The 17,595-nt window shown below is 32.0% G+C and overlaps 1 protein-coding gene across 1 annotated transcript in view; it reads right to left on the minus strand.

Annotated features, from left to right (window-relative positions):
- CCSER1 (coiled-coil serine-rich protein 1) overlaps nucleotides 1-17,595 on the minus strand; it is a 939,806-nt gene that overhangs the window by 862,114 nt on the left and 60,097 nt on the right. The window contains exon 3 of the mRNA XM_012724198.1: nucleotides 16,541-16,634. Within this exon, the coding sequence (XP_012579652.1) occupies nucleotides 16,541-16,634 (94 nt within the window). The remainder of the gene's footprint in view (nucleotides 1-16,540; nucleotides 16,635-17,595) is intronic.

Here is a 17,595-nt window from a genome sequence, read left to right on the forward strand (position 1 = left end):
CTAAGCCCACACTTCCTTTAGTAAAACTCAAACTGTAAATGTAAATTTTCCTTGTTATTGTCTCTGATTAGGACTTCATTTAGCTACTAAAATTTATACCATAAGTATTATGCTGTTATTTTAAAGCTTATTACCATATTTCAATTAATTTATCATCTAGCAAATCATTTTTATTCATACATTCTGTTAAAACATCATTTTAGAACCTAGTATATGCTAGAAAAATTCATTTTCTAGTGATTTCCAGCATGAGGAGATCTAGATGCTTCAAAATAGGAAAGACATGTTACATGCAGCCTGGTAATCACTAGCAACTAGTGACGAGTTTCTCTGAAGCTAGTGGAAGGGCTTTTGTAAATTTCCTCTTTTTAGGTATTGTGGGATAGTCATTTGTTGGTTATGCACTTTTGCCACTAATTGTTTAATGTTACTCTGAGGTGAAAAGCAATAAATCATAAATATGGAGACAGAGGCAAATACCCTCCCAACAATATAACTTGAAACTAACTTGAAAATTTGATGAAGATTGAACAAAAATCAAAGTTACAGTAATAAAAAAAATAACAAAATCACTATCATTTTATTTCTTACACACTCTTGTAATGTAGAAAGGTTTCTAAATTTGCATAACCCTCTAATTACCACTACATGGATGAAATTTAAAAATTCAAATACTGTATGAAACAGGGAGTAGGAAACTTAAATAGGATATCATTAATTTGTTATTTATTGAGCCACCTGTAATAGGTTACTCTCCCTACACTAAGATTCTCCAGTGTATTGATTCCTATCAAATATATGCACTTGTGGAGTTTTCTGAGAGATTTATAGGATGAATTATAATGACAAACTGTACGACTTTGGTCTATACATTTTTTTTCTGACCATGCTAATTCTTACAAAATTAGTAAAATATAACTTTAACTTCACTAAAAAATGAGATTTCTGGTAAAAGTTATCTTTTCTTCCTAAACTGAGCTGTGAGGAGTAACTCTCTTTCTACATGGTATAGTGACATGTTCTCTGTCACCACACTCACATTATGGTCCTGTCATCAGAATGTCTATGTAAATATAATAACCAAGTTCACTTAAGAGCTTCCTAAAGGGAAGGACTGTGGCTTGTTGCTTATTTGCTTGTCTGCCTTTATGAACTATATCATATGATTCTCCAACATCCGTTTGTACAACACTCTCCTGATAACTGCAGTTTAGACACTTGAGCTCCTGCTCTTTGTAGCACAGCATATCATGCTCCTGACTCAAGCTCTTCAAATAGTTCTATCTGTCCACTTACATACTCATCAGTATTAGGACTGTATTTTATTTCTTCCTCTATTTGTACTTTCTTAAAGAGTAGAGTTAAACATTTGAGTGAATTTAGATGTTAAATTGTATTCTTGGAAATCATCACTTTCTTTGATCCAAGGAATGACTTAAAAGAAACATAAATCATTCATCTGTAAACTAAGTGCCCTGTGAAATTAAAAACAAACCATCAGGGGTTCTTTCTTTCTTTTTAATTTGGTGATTAACCTGAGAAAATTCAGCTCCAAGAATTACGTCAATTTCACAAATTTTATACCGCCCCCATCCATCATTCTCTCCTAGAAAAGTTAAAATATTAAAATGTAGCCATTCAACATATGTTCATTTTTTGAGTCACCCTTAAAAACATAAAGATGGAACATGCAAGCATAAGTAATTAAAACAAATACTATGCACTATATTTAATTCAACTTACAATCTGCTCTCAGATTTTTATTTTCCTTCTACTTTCTACCAATAGGCATCATCTTTTCCTTAAATTGTTTTTAGTTGACATAAATTAAGATTTATGCATGTGGTAAAGCATATAGTAGTGTTTTCATTTCTAAAGTTTCAAAATACTCCTGGATTTCTGTTATTGGTTAAATTGTGTACATGTCACAGAATTATAAAAAGTCTCTTCAAATGTTTTACTAGTGCACAGAATACTGTAAATGTCTTCCTAATGAATGTCTACAAATGCAATGTGCTAGGAACAAAAGATCACCTTGTTATTCATTGTTCATGTTATATATACTCAGTAATTATATATATGCATGCATGCATTTATTACAGAGTTTATTAAATCCCTTGAGGTAAAAACATAGGTGTGAAAATGTAAACTTAGGAACCACATATTTTATTGTTGGGAAATAAATTCTTGAGAAATGTCTGCTCCATGGCTGCACAGTTCATGGATTTGGCTCTATTTCTGAAGTATGGCATTCCTGAAACATTAGCTAGTGTGGCTACTCAAATATTTAAACATTCAAATCCCTGAGAGCCAGTGAGAACTGTCAATAAAATTGGAATTAGAGATGTGATATATTTTAATTTACATACGCTTTTAAGAATACTAAGATAATGTGGATTGATTTCCTTTAGATAATTTTTACTCAGAGTTTGTACTGAGGTTTAAAAGTGTACAGACTACACTCAAGGCAGAAATCTCCTTGAAAATGGATTTGCACATTGTTACAAATGATTTTTACCTCATTTAAACATGTTACATCATTTTTGGTTGAGGTGATATTTTTCTCTAGTGAGAATATATTTAAAATGAGTTTAAATATTTGATATAATTGATATCTAAGTATATATTTTCAGGGCATATCAGAAATAACATTTAAATGTATAAAATTAATACTTTTTATACAATGAATACAAGATTGTAACTGCAATCTTGTTAATATATATAAGGAGGAAAATTTCAACTGATACCTTTTTTGGGACTGTATCAGATAGAAAGAGAAATGAAATGATAGTTACTACCAGTATTCTTTCCTTAAAATCTGTTGTGCACCTGACCCTCCCTGCTTGTGCAGTGTTGTTAAAGCACAGCACTAAGGAGCTAAAGCCATTTCAACATGAGTTCTATCCTCGCCCCGGAGGGGAACATGGGCTTGCAGACCTCTCCTGACCAGCCCACTGCTCTCCTTAGCAGTGTGCTTTGTTGATCTGCCTGTTCTGCTCCCGCGCTCTCTCTGGTGAATCCTCTCACTGCCCCTGCACCTCTGGCCTATACCCCAGTTCTGTATGCATAAGTAAATAAATCTTAAAAAAAAAAAAAAAAAACTTGTGAACCTGGAAAGTTTATAAGTCATTTGTTACCCCATCGCATAATCGCATATACCTATTTTGTTATGATTATCTCATTTGTCTTTCAAGAAATGATCTATAAAGACTAGAGATTTTCCTGACATTTTCAATCCTCAGACATTAGAACTGATATTCCTTCTCCATGGCCAAGCAGGCCTCTCATTTCTCCCCCGCTGCTCCCCTCAGCAGTATATTTCAGTCAATCCACCTGTTCTGCTCCCTACAATGTCTCTGGTGAATCCTCTCACCCCTTACTCCTGTATGTGTGCCCTACACCCCAGCTCTTATATGCATAAGTAAATAAAATAAATCTTTATTAATAAAATAAAATATTTAAGTAATTTACTTTAACCCATGTCACCTTCATTTTATTTAGTCTTAAAACTTGCATAGTCATATACAAACCATGCAAAGAATACCTTTGTTGCTTAAATTTTGACAAGCCACATAATCACTATCCACGACCAACATGATATATTGATTTTTAATAGAATAATAGTTTTAATCTACATTTTGAACTGTCCTTATCTGCTTTTATCACTTCATATATATTGTCTGAAATAACTACATTCTTTAGCGTAAAGACACCAAAAATAGTTTACACCTCATTTCCTGACAACATTTTTCAGACTTCTGATGTTTGTTATTTCAAAGTCTCTTTACAAACATGTTTACAACTATCAACATAATAAAGGCCATATATGGCATAATTAACAAATAAATATAATGGATCATTATTTTTCTGAACTGTAAAAACACTTAGGTAAGGTATTCTTTTAATCTCTTCAATGTATATTTTATACTATTATAAATTTTTTTATATTATTATAAAATTACATGGGGCAATTTCTGTCTTATGAGTATATGTAGTTTGCTAACTGAAATGCCTACCATAATCCTTGGACTAGTAGTGCACCTTCAATAGGTATTTATTGCACTTCAATCTGAAGTACTAACAAAGATAAATTTGAAATTTGGGAACTTTTGGAGCCATGCTAAATGAAGTGGCTTTGATAAAGAGGGTAATAAGAAATATTTTAAGGATTTTTTAAAATGTCAGTGACCAAGCTCACGTTGTGTTAGCATTTCTTATGGACAATATGGATCATGGATTAGAGGAATTCAAATTTAGAGGTAGAGATAGAGATAAGCATATGTAAGGGACTGAGAGTTCTGTGAGGGTGGCATTTTCCCCTTATGTCTGTCAGCAATAAACGGAGCACTTGAGCATAGAGGCAGCATTTGCGACTAATATTGGTTGCATTCCAGTTATTCTAGCATACAAGGCTTATGGCTATTGAAAATTTGCTTCTCAAAGAAATAAGATATTCCCAATTATACTACAAGCTTGTGGAAATTTTGATGGAAACGGTGACAAAACAGATGACAAGGAAATGCAACAAAATGCTGTGATAATGCCTAATAAAATGACACTATTGAAATTTTGTAGTCCAAAGAATAATAACTATAATTATTTTTAGTGTGGTAAATTATAACTTAATTTTTTATAATAGTGTGAATATTCATTATTATTTCTTTCTTTTCTGCCTCAGGCACTGAAGAAAATTAAGTTTCATATCAGTGGTTATTTTTCTTGTTGGTGAGCAAGTTTAACTTATGTATTCTACTTCTTTAGAAGAAAAACCAGCATTTGCTTTCTTAATTACTTGTTCATTTTGATAGTGACAGCTGATGTTGCTGGTAATATTCAACCCAATTGTATGGAGATGTCACCATATAATTGTAAGAGGCCATGAAATTTTATATTGAGACACATATTTTCTTTCTAATTGCTCCAGAAAAAACATGCAGAATGAAAGAAATCTTTTCCTTTGACTGTATCCTCTAATGAACTTGGGCATTGACTGCCCTTTTGCACAACAGAAGAGTTTATAATGGTAGGAGATAATACAATAGCAGGTTACAAGTAAATTCTATGACTTCATTAAAATTGTTGACATTTAATATTAAACTAGGTCAGAATGTTTAAACATTTTTCAGCTATAGTTGATTAGATTTTGGAAACTGTTCTATTTAAAAGCCGTCTTCGTAGCTAAAGCAATCCTCTTGAAATATAGCAAAGTCTGACAGGGAAAATAGCCACAAGCACATTTAAATCCACAAATGCAAATAATTTACACTTGCCATACAGGCAATTATAATAAAAATAAAATAATTAATTGTAATTGTATTTAGTAGGTGGAGCTAGTCAACTTATTATTAAAAGTTCCTGTTTCTAATACAAACTAACTGCATGACCTTGAACAAAACATTTGCCACTGAATATTCATGGACACAGAAGCAGGAGGAGCTCTGCAGCACAATGTTTAAATTTCTTTTCCAATTAGGGCTATTCTCTGTTATTTAAGTGCACCATTTTTTTTTTTTTTTAAGATTTATTTATTTATTCATACAGACCTGGGTGCAGGCCAGAGATGCGGAGGGTGAGAGGATTCACCAGAGACTGAGAGGGGAGCAGAACAGGCAGATCAATGAAGTACAGTGCTGAGGGGAGCAGCAGGCGGGTCAGGAGAGGTCTGCCTCCATGCCTCAATGTGGATCACCTCAGGGGCAGGAGGAGATCCAACTCATGCACAATCGGCTTAAGCTTCTTAGTGCTGTGCTTTAACCCACTGCACCACCAGGGAGGGCCCTAAGTGCACCATTTTACATAGTGGAGATGTGTTCAGCAAATGGCACATTTTGAAAAATTAGTTAGATATCTAAAGTTAGGGATAGAAAATTAACTGTGAAAGTAACCACTGAGATAACGGCTCAACGAATGAAGTGGTCAATAAAAATAATAATAATAATAAAAATATATAATTTAAAATCAAGTATTATTGGTAATTGTTTAGTCTTTCATTTAACTAATCTCATGACACCTATCCACTCTTTATCAGTTGACCATAATTAATAATTAAATTATTGTTGTTTCAATGATGACAATTACCAAAGTTGTCCACACAACTCTCTTTAAGGCTAGTCAGTCATTTGCAAGATACTGGGGAAAGAATACAGGAACAAAGTATTTCAATATATATTTAAATTTGGGTAATAGGAAATTCTTATGGAATTATACTCTCTGGATAAAGTTTATATAAACTGAGGATTTTTTCTCGACATGTTAAAAGTTTATACAAAATAGCCATATGTGGCCCTCCCCGGTGGTGCAGCGGGTTAAAGCGCAGCACTGAGAAGCTTAAGCCACTTCCATGAGTTCAATCCCCGCCTGCCCCGGAGGTGACCACATGGCGTGGCAGACCTCTCCTGACGTGCCCGCTGCTCCCCTCAGCAGTGTACTTCGTGGATCTGCCGTTCTGCTCCCCACTCTGTGTCTGGTGAATCCTCTCACCCTCCACATCTCTGGCCTGTACCCCAGTTCTGTACAAATAAATAAATATATCTTTAAAAAAAAAATAGCCATATGTGTGTGTATGTGTGTGTGTACATTTATATATATATCCATATATATAAAGTGACCTACACAGCTTCCCATCTTATTGACAAATGCATAATATATAATATATCATAATAGATATTTTCCTTGATATTTCAGGACTATTATATGAAATTTTAATGCTATGAACTAATATATTTCAACACAGATGATTAACGACTAACTTATATAGGCAGAACTATTTGTTATTACATTTAATGAACCCACACTGTGCTGTTTATTATTTTATGTATTTTTCAAAACTTTTTAATTTTTTTCTCTTGCTTTTTGTCTAGTGATCTTTATTTTCAGCATGTCTATTTAAAGCAATTCTTTCCTTACAGGATGTTACTATGTTTTTTTGGGGGGGCCTTGGAAAATATGCAAACAAATGGAACTGTATGTAAAATCAGAAGCTTAAGTTACAAAAATTATTTAAAAGAACCTTTGAGTTAATGTTAAGATGTGGGCTAATACTGATTATATGAACTTTAATATTTGTTTTAACCATAGGGTATTTGCATCCTCCACTGTACTTTGGATATATTAACACCTATTTCAGTGTATTGTGATAATTTGAAGAGACAGATATTTGAAATTTCTTGTAAAGGATAAAGCTGAATCCAAATGTATACCTGTCATCATTACCAGAACAAGGTTGCCATCTTGTGGTAACCAAGCAGATAACAAGTAACCTAGGCTTTTTTGGGCTTGTTTGAATAAAATTAATTTTTACATCTCCTGTTCTAATTTTTTTGTATTTTTTAAAAATGTAGGTAAGAATGTTTTACAGCACTTTATATGATTCATAAGTGTACGGGTTCACACTTCTTTAGACGTATGTTTACTTTAACCTTTTCAAAGGAGAAAGGAAAACATCAATAGCACCACCTTATGGAACACACCAAGTGACAACCAGCATTATAGTTGCTTCCTCACTCAAGTGCTACTCTAGCAGTACACTATAAGAAAATATTCACACCTTTATTACAACTGTTCTTCTAGTTAATACATGTCCGTGAAAGCTCCATATAGTGAAAACAGCGCTAGGGGTCAAGTCACAACAGCATAATTTAAACCCTAGTTCTCTCATTTACTCAGCCTGAACAATTAACACTGCTCTTTTGCATCTAAAGTGAGGACATTTTTAGGCAGTTGTAGCAGGACTAAGTGAAATAACCCAAAATACATAAAAGTTACAGCTTAAAAACAGGCAAAACCATAAATAATTGCATCAATCAGTGCTTCAGTATACTTCAGAAGTAAGTAAATTTGAAGTAAATAAACAATTTAATTTCAGCATTTGGTATGGGTGAGTATGCATACATACATGGAGTTTGTATGTATGTATACATACATACATACAGTGAGTTTGCATGCATACATGGAGGTGTAAAGTTGTACTCCCAGAATTATTTAGTTATGTTAATGACTGGCAAATCAATAAAACTTACTGATGCCTGTAAATGAAAAAAGTTTCCAAAAAAAAAGTACTTGTGATTTTAAAATATGATGTAATTTATTAAATAAACCAAAATAGTCATAATGATTAAGCACAGAACTTTTAGGAATAGAAAAAATTTGTTGAATCTTCCATGGTCGGTCAATGAGTTGAGTCTGGGCACTATGGAGCCGTAGGCAGCCAAACTCAGCCATAAGCAAGAGTTTGATCCCCAGCCAGGAAACTAACCCACATGGAGCAGCAGACCTCTCCTGTCTTGCCTGCTGCTCCCTTCTGCGAAATATTTCAGTAAATTTACCTGTTCTGCTTGCTCTCCTCTCTGTCTCTGGTGAATCCTCTCTTGGCCCTCCCTGGTGGCACAGCGGGTTGAAGCACAGCACTGAGAATCTAAAGCCGCTTCCGTATGAGTTCGATCCCCGCCTGCCCCGGAGGTGACCACATGGCGTGGCAGACCTCTCCTGACCGGCGCACTGTCGATCTGCATGTTCTGCTCCCCACTCTGTCTCTGGTGAATCCTCTCACCCTCCACATCTCTGGCCTGTACCCCAGTTACGTATGAATAAATAAATAAATCTTTAAAAAAAAAAAAAGAAAGAAAAACTTTGGTTCCACTGGGACATCTATTACTCATAACATTTGACAATGTAAAACTTCATTATTTTTTAATTGTGAGACTATTTACTTCATTGAACTGGCATACAACTTAAAAAAGGTTATTACTATAATTTCATTACTTACTGTAATACTGTTAAATGTCTGAAAATAAGTGATAGTCACAAAATAATTTGCCTGACTTATAGCATTCTATAGTTAAAATTTGAAATGCCACAAATTTCTAAATGTTGAAAATGTGGTTGAGGCTGTCCATTAGTCATATTATTAATCAGATAGACACTGGAAATATCTCAAAAATTGACAAAATTGTGTTCCTACTAATCCTACAGTGCATCATACATTACCATGCATATTGTAAAATATAAAACCGTTTAAATTAGACATTAGACAGAACATCCTACTATGCTTTAACTTATTTCTCACAGTAAGCTTACAAGGGAAACACTTTTATTATACCCATTTTCAGTTGAAGTTAGGGAAACAGAGATAATTTGTTTAACATTTCAAAAACCTGGTTGGTGGCTGAGCTTTGCCTAACTCCAGAGTCTACATTTTAAATTACAGTGTTACACTTTCAAAATTAATGTCACAAATTTCTAAATGTTGATCGATGATACCTTGCACTTTTTTCTGACCTAGACAGACCAAAGCTTGTAAATATTATAGATAAATTTTGTATTTTTTCCTGTATGATTGCAATTGCAATTTGTACATTACCACCACTCATATTTGAAAAACCAGTAGGGTTTCATTTTAGTTCTGCTGTGCTGATTAGTCATGAAAAGCTAATAACAAAAATTACTTCATTAATTAATAGGCACAGGAAGAGTTCCCAACTTAGTGCAGAATTTTATACTGCTTGTTCATCAAACCTAACATAATTTAGCAGCTACCTAATTTATTCCTAATTGATATCATTGGGCTATTAGTTCCCCACTCACATCTGGACATATACCAAGAGATACTGTCCTAGATTTTTGTAGAGGGAAGATCCAAAATAAAAACAAAGAAAACAGAATAATACTTCTTCACTCAATGATCCAAGTGACTAATACATTATTTTCATTACAGAATAATAACTAAAATATTATTTTTAATTAACTAATACAAAGTTACAACCTGACTTCCTCTCTGAACATTGATGACTTGATTTTATAAGTTCTAAAGTATTTAACATGTGAATATATTCTTTATCTAAGATACTGCTGTTTTAAATATGTTGTACTATTTTGGACATATGAGTAATAACCAGAAAATTATATTTTACATTTTAGATCCATTTATCTTAACACAAAAATGCACTTCCCAGTTACAAGCAAAGCACCATCATTAATTTTTGAATAATAACAAAACATTACTCACATGACATAACTTAGTAAAATTTCAAATCAGAAAGCATATTTTACAATGTGTGATAAAGATTAAAGCATTAAGATATTAATAATAATGAAAAAATAGCAGTGATAGGAGAAACTCTTAGTCAAGGAATTAAAACTATGGATGTCCAGGTGGTGAATATAGTGTGGTAGTATACATCTGAAGAGTGATCCTACACTTTTATATCATATATTGTGTTGTATATCATCATTACTTCAGTTGTTAGAACTACAATTTCAAGAGAAGTAACTAAACTTAACTGGGTTCTTGTTTGAGTTTACATAACTATGAAAGCCACTTTACATATAAATATATCACACATTTAGATACGATGATATTTGGAGAGCAATACTGTTGTCATTTACATTTGAGGATAATGGACTCAGAAAAATTGGACCACTTGCCCAAGGAGCCCTATGGTGGGAAGGGATGGAATTCTAACTTTGGTATGTCTTTTCCAAAGAACTTGCTCTCACTTTGTAATCACTTGTAGTTTCTTTAATTTGAATGGATTTTTAAGATGCAGCTTTCTCCTAGAGTTATATGAGAACTGACATGATATACTTCTTGACCTGAACATGGCTCACTGTAGGCATTCAATGTCCCTTCCCACTAATTTAGATCTTTAGCTACCATTGCTAAGACTCTCACAACTCACACTCAGTTGTAACACAAGAGCCATGGAAAGAATTGGAGAAAGAGTATTTTAATGACTATGTTCCAAACTGGTCATATCAAAATGTGTTTTAGTTACTTTTCTTAAAACTTTAACTATTTAATTAGTTTTATATTCAAATTCACTGGGTGCATGTTTCCATCAGTTCCTACTAGGATGAACATAATACTACAGCCACTCTAAATATGCCCTTGTTCTAGTTCATTGAGGAAAGAAAACCTATAAATTAAGTCTTCTGAAACTATCTTTATTTTTTTGCCCTTTTGTTTTATTTTTAACTGAACAGTATGCAGTGTTCAGGATCTAACTGGTGTCTGGATAACACCTATTTACAGAAAGTTATCTTGTTCAGTTACATAAGGGTTTCATTTTGTAGCAGTTCATTTTGTAAGTCTCATAAGACAGTTATATTGCTAAACATTAGATATTCTATTAGGCTTATGGTAATTACCTTATCTGAGGAAAATGTTTGACAACATTTACATTATTTTGAACATGAAAATTATCAGAGGAATATGAACTATGCACAAAGATGTGGATTAAAGAAGATCATCATAAAGCTCCTAGCTTTTGCTACACTGATGTCAACATTTAGAACTGCTTCTCCTGGAATAATAGCACCAAGTCAAACAATTTGTACTGAAAGGAGGTGCTGAAGAAATTGTTCCTGATACTAAATCATGTTATCTTAAGAGGACAAGTGAGTAAATATTGTTAAGCTAATAGCAACAAGAATTGCTTCCTTTTAAAAAATGTTATCATTGACATATTTCCCTGTGTTTAAACAGAAGCTACTGGTCCTTTGGCCTCCTACTCCCAAGATATAACATCAGACCCACTGTTCTCAAACTTCAGACTTTAAATTAAACCACCTAAGTACAGGTTTTTCCTGAGTACAACTTGAAATGGCTAATCTGGTCAAGCTCTTCTCATCATCTGTCATCTTGTTAGCCAATTTCTGTAATAAATTTCCCATCTACTTATCATCTATCTATATCATAGGATGTGTTTTTCTGGAGAATCTTGAGCTATGAAATTTCTAATAAGAATGAATGGTTCTTACTGGAAGATTCCCTCTTATTGATTTATGGACATCTGAAATATACTGTAAAGACATTCTTCATTCACTAGTTCTAATTATGTTGAAGCCTATAGCAATAAAGTGAAATGGCTGAAACAAAAAAGTATGGATCAATTAATTGAAGGCATATATTTTAACCAATGGCTTTGTGTCTTTCTTCACATCTACTGGACCACATAAAGTAATACTTTCTATTCATTGTGTAATGTTGGTATTGTGTGTCATTTGCCTATGGCTTCATCTAACTTTCAAAATCATTCTTTCATCATTACCCTATTTTTGTCAAGTGATTATTATTTTTAAAAGTGTTTAAATTAATAGAAAAAAATCCTAAACAAAAAAAAAACTATTTTAAAAATTAAACAAAAATATAGCTGTTATTTATTGTCTTGACAAGTTGCAGGGTTTACAAAATATAAATAAAAATAAAGAAAAGTGAAAGATTACTTATTTGATTCATTGCAATATTAAATGCCTGTAAATTCCTTTGTGTTTTTTTTAATGAGCTGAGGTCTATCTAACCAACATCATTCTTAACAGCTTACAATAAAAATATGGCAAAAACAATAACATACTAGTCTGAATAAGACTTAATAAAAAACATCATTAATATATTTTACCAAGTTTTAATTAAAGTATCTCATTTTAATAAAATTTAATCATATATGCATTATAAATGTCATCTTAAATATAATAATAATAAATATGTTTTACAATAGGCAAAATGAAATAGCTGATATTAGACAAGCAGATACTCTTGTATTGAAAATATGATAAATATTAATAATTATATATAATATTTTCCAGAAAAATAATTTAGCTTTAATTTAAGAAAATATAATAAAGAACATCTGGGAGACCTGCTTATAGGCCTTTTTAATATCAAGTTTAGTATTTAGAATAGAAATTTTAAAGATAAAATTAGATCATGTCAAGTTTGAGTGAGTTATTCAGGATAGTTGCTTCTATTTTTTCTCCTCAAGGCAAAGTTCTTTGCATTCAGGAACTGTTCTATTGCTACAATTGTTTTTTATTGCTTTTGTGAAAAAAAATATATAAATATATACTTACTGAACCATAAAAAATATATTTTACATCTACCATTATTTATATTACCTATTCTTTTAAGAAGGGAGAGACATTAACTTAGATTCCAAAAATAGATCAATATATTTAAATTATTCAAGATATTTCATTCAAATTTTTTATTGCACTGGACAAGAAAACTTTTTGATACCTCACTGCAAGTTAAATTCACTTTTAGGAAAGATACAGAAAGCACTGAGAAATAAAATACATTAAAAGATGTATACTATTATGCCTCTGATCATAAATACCCATCTTTAACAAAAGATAATCATAAATACAAAATTCAACAAGATAGATGGCTAAATATTCAAATAAGTTAATATTTCCAAAAGTATAGGCATTACTATGATAGAGACCTTGAACCACAGAATTCAAATTGTTTTTACCTTTTTTGTTTGGGCTAATCTAATATTTTACTTTGCTGGTTGATATGGTAAAGCTCATACTGTTCATACTGAAAGTAGTACATAAACCAAAAAGTGGTAACCTATTTAAACTTATTGTGTGTAACATTGTACTTCATTATATCTCTTCACAAACTAAATCACTCAAAATGAGCAATATCCAATATAAACATTTAGAAAAATAGTAAAGAATTGTTTACAACAGATTTTTGAATTATCTCCAGTAAAATAACCCTATAATAAAAGGTATTGAATTGTGAAGAAAACTAAGAAATTGAATTTAATTAATGGGGCAAGGGTAATTTCATTTTACTAAGTATATATGAGTCCAAAAATGCCTGATCATGTTTTAAATAACATCACATTAATATACAACAATTGTGGATTGATTCTGTGTAAAGTACTATAGTTAAAAAAGACCAGAAGAATTTCTATAGATGGTGATTCTTCTGATCTTTGCAAACCTAACATTATTGATTGCATGGTAATTAAATAACGTATATAAACATCACACATGACAATTATCATGAATATTGGACAATATTTGCAAAACAAAAATCCTTCTATGGATTTTTAAAAATATCACCCTGGCCATTATATTTTACCTTTTATTAGTGTCCTAATGTTTGCCTTAATAATACCTTATAGTCAAAAACTTATATGCTTTAACAAAACAATTTTTATAACTTTTGAGAATAACTTCATTAAGAAAATCATTTTAGAATTTTTAACATAAACTAGCTTTTAAAAAAAATACTAAGGTTATTATGTACTTCTTTTTGCTATTAAAATAACATATGTAAATATTACAAATCATCTGAGTTCACCTCAAGTTATAAAGAGTGTGGTTAAACCTCAAACAATGAGCAGTATCCAACATACACTTTAGAAAAATTGCAAGGACACTGTTTATAACAGACTTTTTTGAACTCTGTTCAGTAAGTTATCCCTCTAATAAAAGGTGACCAGTTGTGAAGAAAACCTTCTGAATCACAGAACTAACCAAATCATTCATAAAAAAACAATGATGCTTTCATATTTGTAATACATTTCTGACAAATGAGATAGTCATTCAAGTGACTTAGATTTGTTTAATGTTTATTGCTAAAATGTCTACTGAAAATTGATTTCACTACTGATGGCATATTATGTGGTTTTAAAAAGCTTCAAATATTTGTTGATGTACATTTTCTCAGAAAGAAAAAATATGGCTGAACAAGTTTTATGCATGTCTTGTCAATCTATAAGAAGATTTGCCTTTAATTAATTAAATGATTAACTGATTAGCCATTAGTTAATTGATAGCTGATAGAGATAAAAAGTGTTTTAGGGCCTCTCTGGTGGCTCAGTGGGTTAAATCTCAGCATTAAGAAGCTCTCAGCAGCCACTGCAGCATGAATGAGTTTGATCCCCAGCCAGAAATTAACCCACATGGCATAGCAGACCTCTCCTATCTGACCCACTGCTCCCCTCAGCAGCAGTATATTTCAGTAATCTGCCTATTCTGTTCTCCATTCTGTCTCTTGTGAATTCTTTCAGCCTCCTTCTCAGTACCTGTAGCATTCGCCCCAGCTCTTGTATGCATAAATAATAAAAACATAAAAAATAAAAAGATGTATTAGTGCTATCTATTCTATGATAAAATTTTAGGTATTAATATTTAAACCATTATTCTAAAGTTCTCCATCAGCAATATGTATTTCCAAATATGCTGTACCATATATAAACACCTTCATTATTCCTCCTCATGACTGCATAGGACACCAGCGATTATTAAACAAGTGGTCTCTTGGAAGACATCAGAGGTATATTTAATATTTTGCTATTAGACATATCTTACATGAGTAGCAGTATGCATATGTTATCAGCATATTTCCAAAGTGTTAGAATTATATTTCTACAAGAAAGATCATTGAACAAACAAAAATTCATCATAAATATTACAGAGGGAAATAATCTTAGAGACTATCTTATCACTAAATGTTAAAAATAATGACACTAAAGAAGAAGTTGATTTTATTAAATATATGCAGTAATATCCAAAATTTAAAGCTAAAATTTAATATAAATTTTAGTTTTTAAAATATTTTTATTTAAATAACACTGCATTATAACATGATAAAAGTTTCATGTACACCTCATTATAAAGCAACATCTGTATATATTACATCAAGTTAATCACTAAAATACAATTATTTTATCATCTATCTGACAACTTTTATCTAATTTATCCATCCCTCCCTTTCCCTTATATAATTGCTAATTCTGTTTTAAATTGAAATGATTATAATAAAAGCATTATTAGTTGTAAAAAAAAAATCTGTTGACCCAAACTTTGTAGTCAAATACCTAAATTTGAATAAAAAGTTATTTCCTATAACCTAAAGTCAATAATTTTGGTATTTAAAAGCATAAGATGTTAGACTTTAACACAAATTTAAATAATTAGAAAAATAATATACTTCTTAATTCACTTATTGAGAAATGATTTATTGCATGCTATAATGTGTATATGTACTTATGAGTATGTGCTTATGAATGTTACTGACAATTATTATTTTTTAGATCAACAGTAACTTAAACTTATTGAAATAACATATAATTGCTTTCTTGTCCCAAGAAACAAATTATTGATATTTCCAATAAGTAAAATTTATTCAAACTTTCTTTTTTTAAAATAACTTTTATTTCATAGTTCTTTCCTATTTTATAATTATGCTTTAACCAGCCTTATAAGACCATAATAGACTCTAACATCGACAGAATCATGGGTTCATGGGATCTAGAATGTGATTTGTGTTGGGTCCTTTGCCTGGACAGACCTCCCCACCTCCCCCACAGAATCATATGCACACTGTTGTGTGGAAACAAAGAATGAGCCATGGGTGCTGCAACAGAAAAACAGGAGGCAGGAAGTGTTCCTGCCTTGTGTTTGCTACCTTGTGTTCTTTGACCCCCATGTTATTGTCGCATGTTATTGATGCACTTGCTGACAGCTTCCGCCTACCCCCAGCCCCAGGCTCCATGCTGAAGGGTATAAATAGGGAAGGAGAGAAAAATAAAGTGTGTGCCTTTGCTTGCTGACCAAGAAGTGTGTGCTTTAATCCTGACGTCCTTCGCTCAGACCATCTCAGTTGTCGTGCTGGAGCGGCAGATTTGTACATGAAATAGACTGACTAGGGCTTAAAAAGAATGAATGCAGCTTAAATATATATTTTGTGAAAGCTTGTGACCAGAATCAGCTGCATGTACATTTATTCAATTCAACTTACCAGAAGGATGACGATTTTTTTCCTCTAAAAATTCTAGATCAAGCATTAGATCATCTTCATCAAGTTCACAAGATCCTAAGTTATTCAAAACATCCTGAAGACAAAACAAAATCACGAGTTAGATGCAAAACACTGAGAACTGGAGATATCTACATGCAGATATCAAGTAAAATATGTCAAAATTAGAAATGGAAATTTTATTTGAATCCCAGAAATTAACAAACATATACTAAAAGTACCCACTACTGTAGTCTGATTCCATGGGTAAGGAAAACTTGGCTCCTACATAAAAAAGCTCTTTTCCATAGCTGGTGGTGGTATTATGCTAAAGACCTACAGCAATCACATCAGGGATCAAAGTTAAGATGGCAACTACATATATAGATGTATGTATATAAATATATACTTACTTCTGTTAGTCATGCTCAAAGTACCTGAGTGCTAGCAACAGAAACAAGGCTCTGTAATTGAAAAGAGTAATGATAACCCTCAGTCTTTTTTCCAACTTTTTCCCAACAATAATCTCCTTCAGAATAGTACAACTGCTGAAAGATGACTGAGTGGAGGGCACAAATGCACACGTGAGACATGCATCCCTCATTTAATTGTAAACAGAGCCAGATTAATATCCTGCCCACAGTGCAACCAGGAATTTTCAGTTCATTTTATTCCTGTCCCACCACCACAGGAAATAATAACTAGTTTCAGAACCAAAATATCAAAGTTAAACCACAGCTGAGCAAATGAAAGGAACTTGTAGGTATTACCCAAAGCAAAATAAGCCAAAAGTTAAAGACAAGCAGTCAACAATTTTAAATATAGCAGTAATACAATGAACAAAGTGGATGAAAAGATAGAGCTGAATAGTTATAAACTAGCAGACTTTGTTAAATGAACTTAGGTTCCTGAGGTAAAGAGAAAGAGGGGGAAGGAGAACTGTCAAGATGGTATAGGATATAATGAGGGGAAAATGTAAAAAAATAAAATAACTAGTAGAAAAAAGTTCCAAGAATTATTATAAAAATTCTTAACTTCCCCATTTATTTGCCTATAAG

The sequence above is a fragment of the Condylura cristata genome, unplaced genomic scaffold, assembly GCF_000260355.1.
Source record: "Condylura cristata isolate star-nosed mole 26May11 unplaced genomic scaffold, ConCri1.0 scaffold00012, whole genome shotgun sequence".
Lineage (NCBI taxonomy): Eukaryota > Metazoa > Chordata > Mammalia > Eulipotyphla > Talpidae > Condylura > Condylura cristata.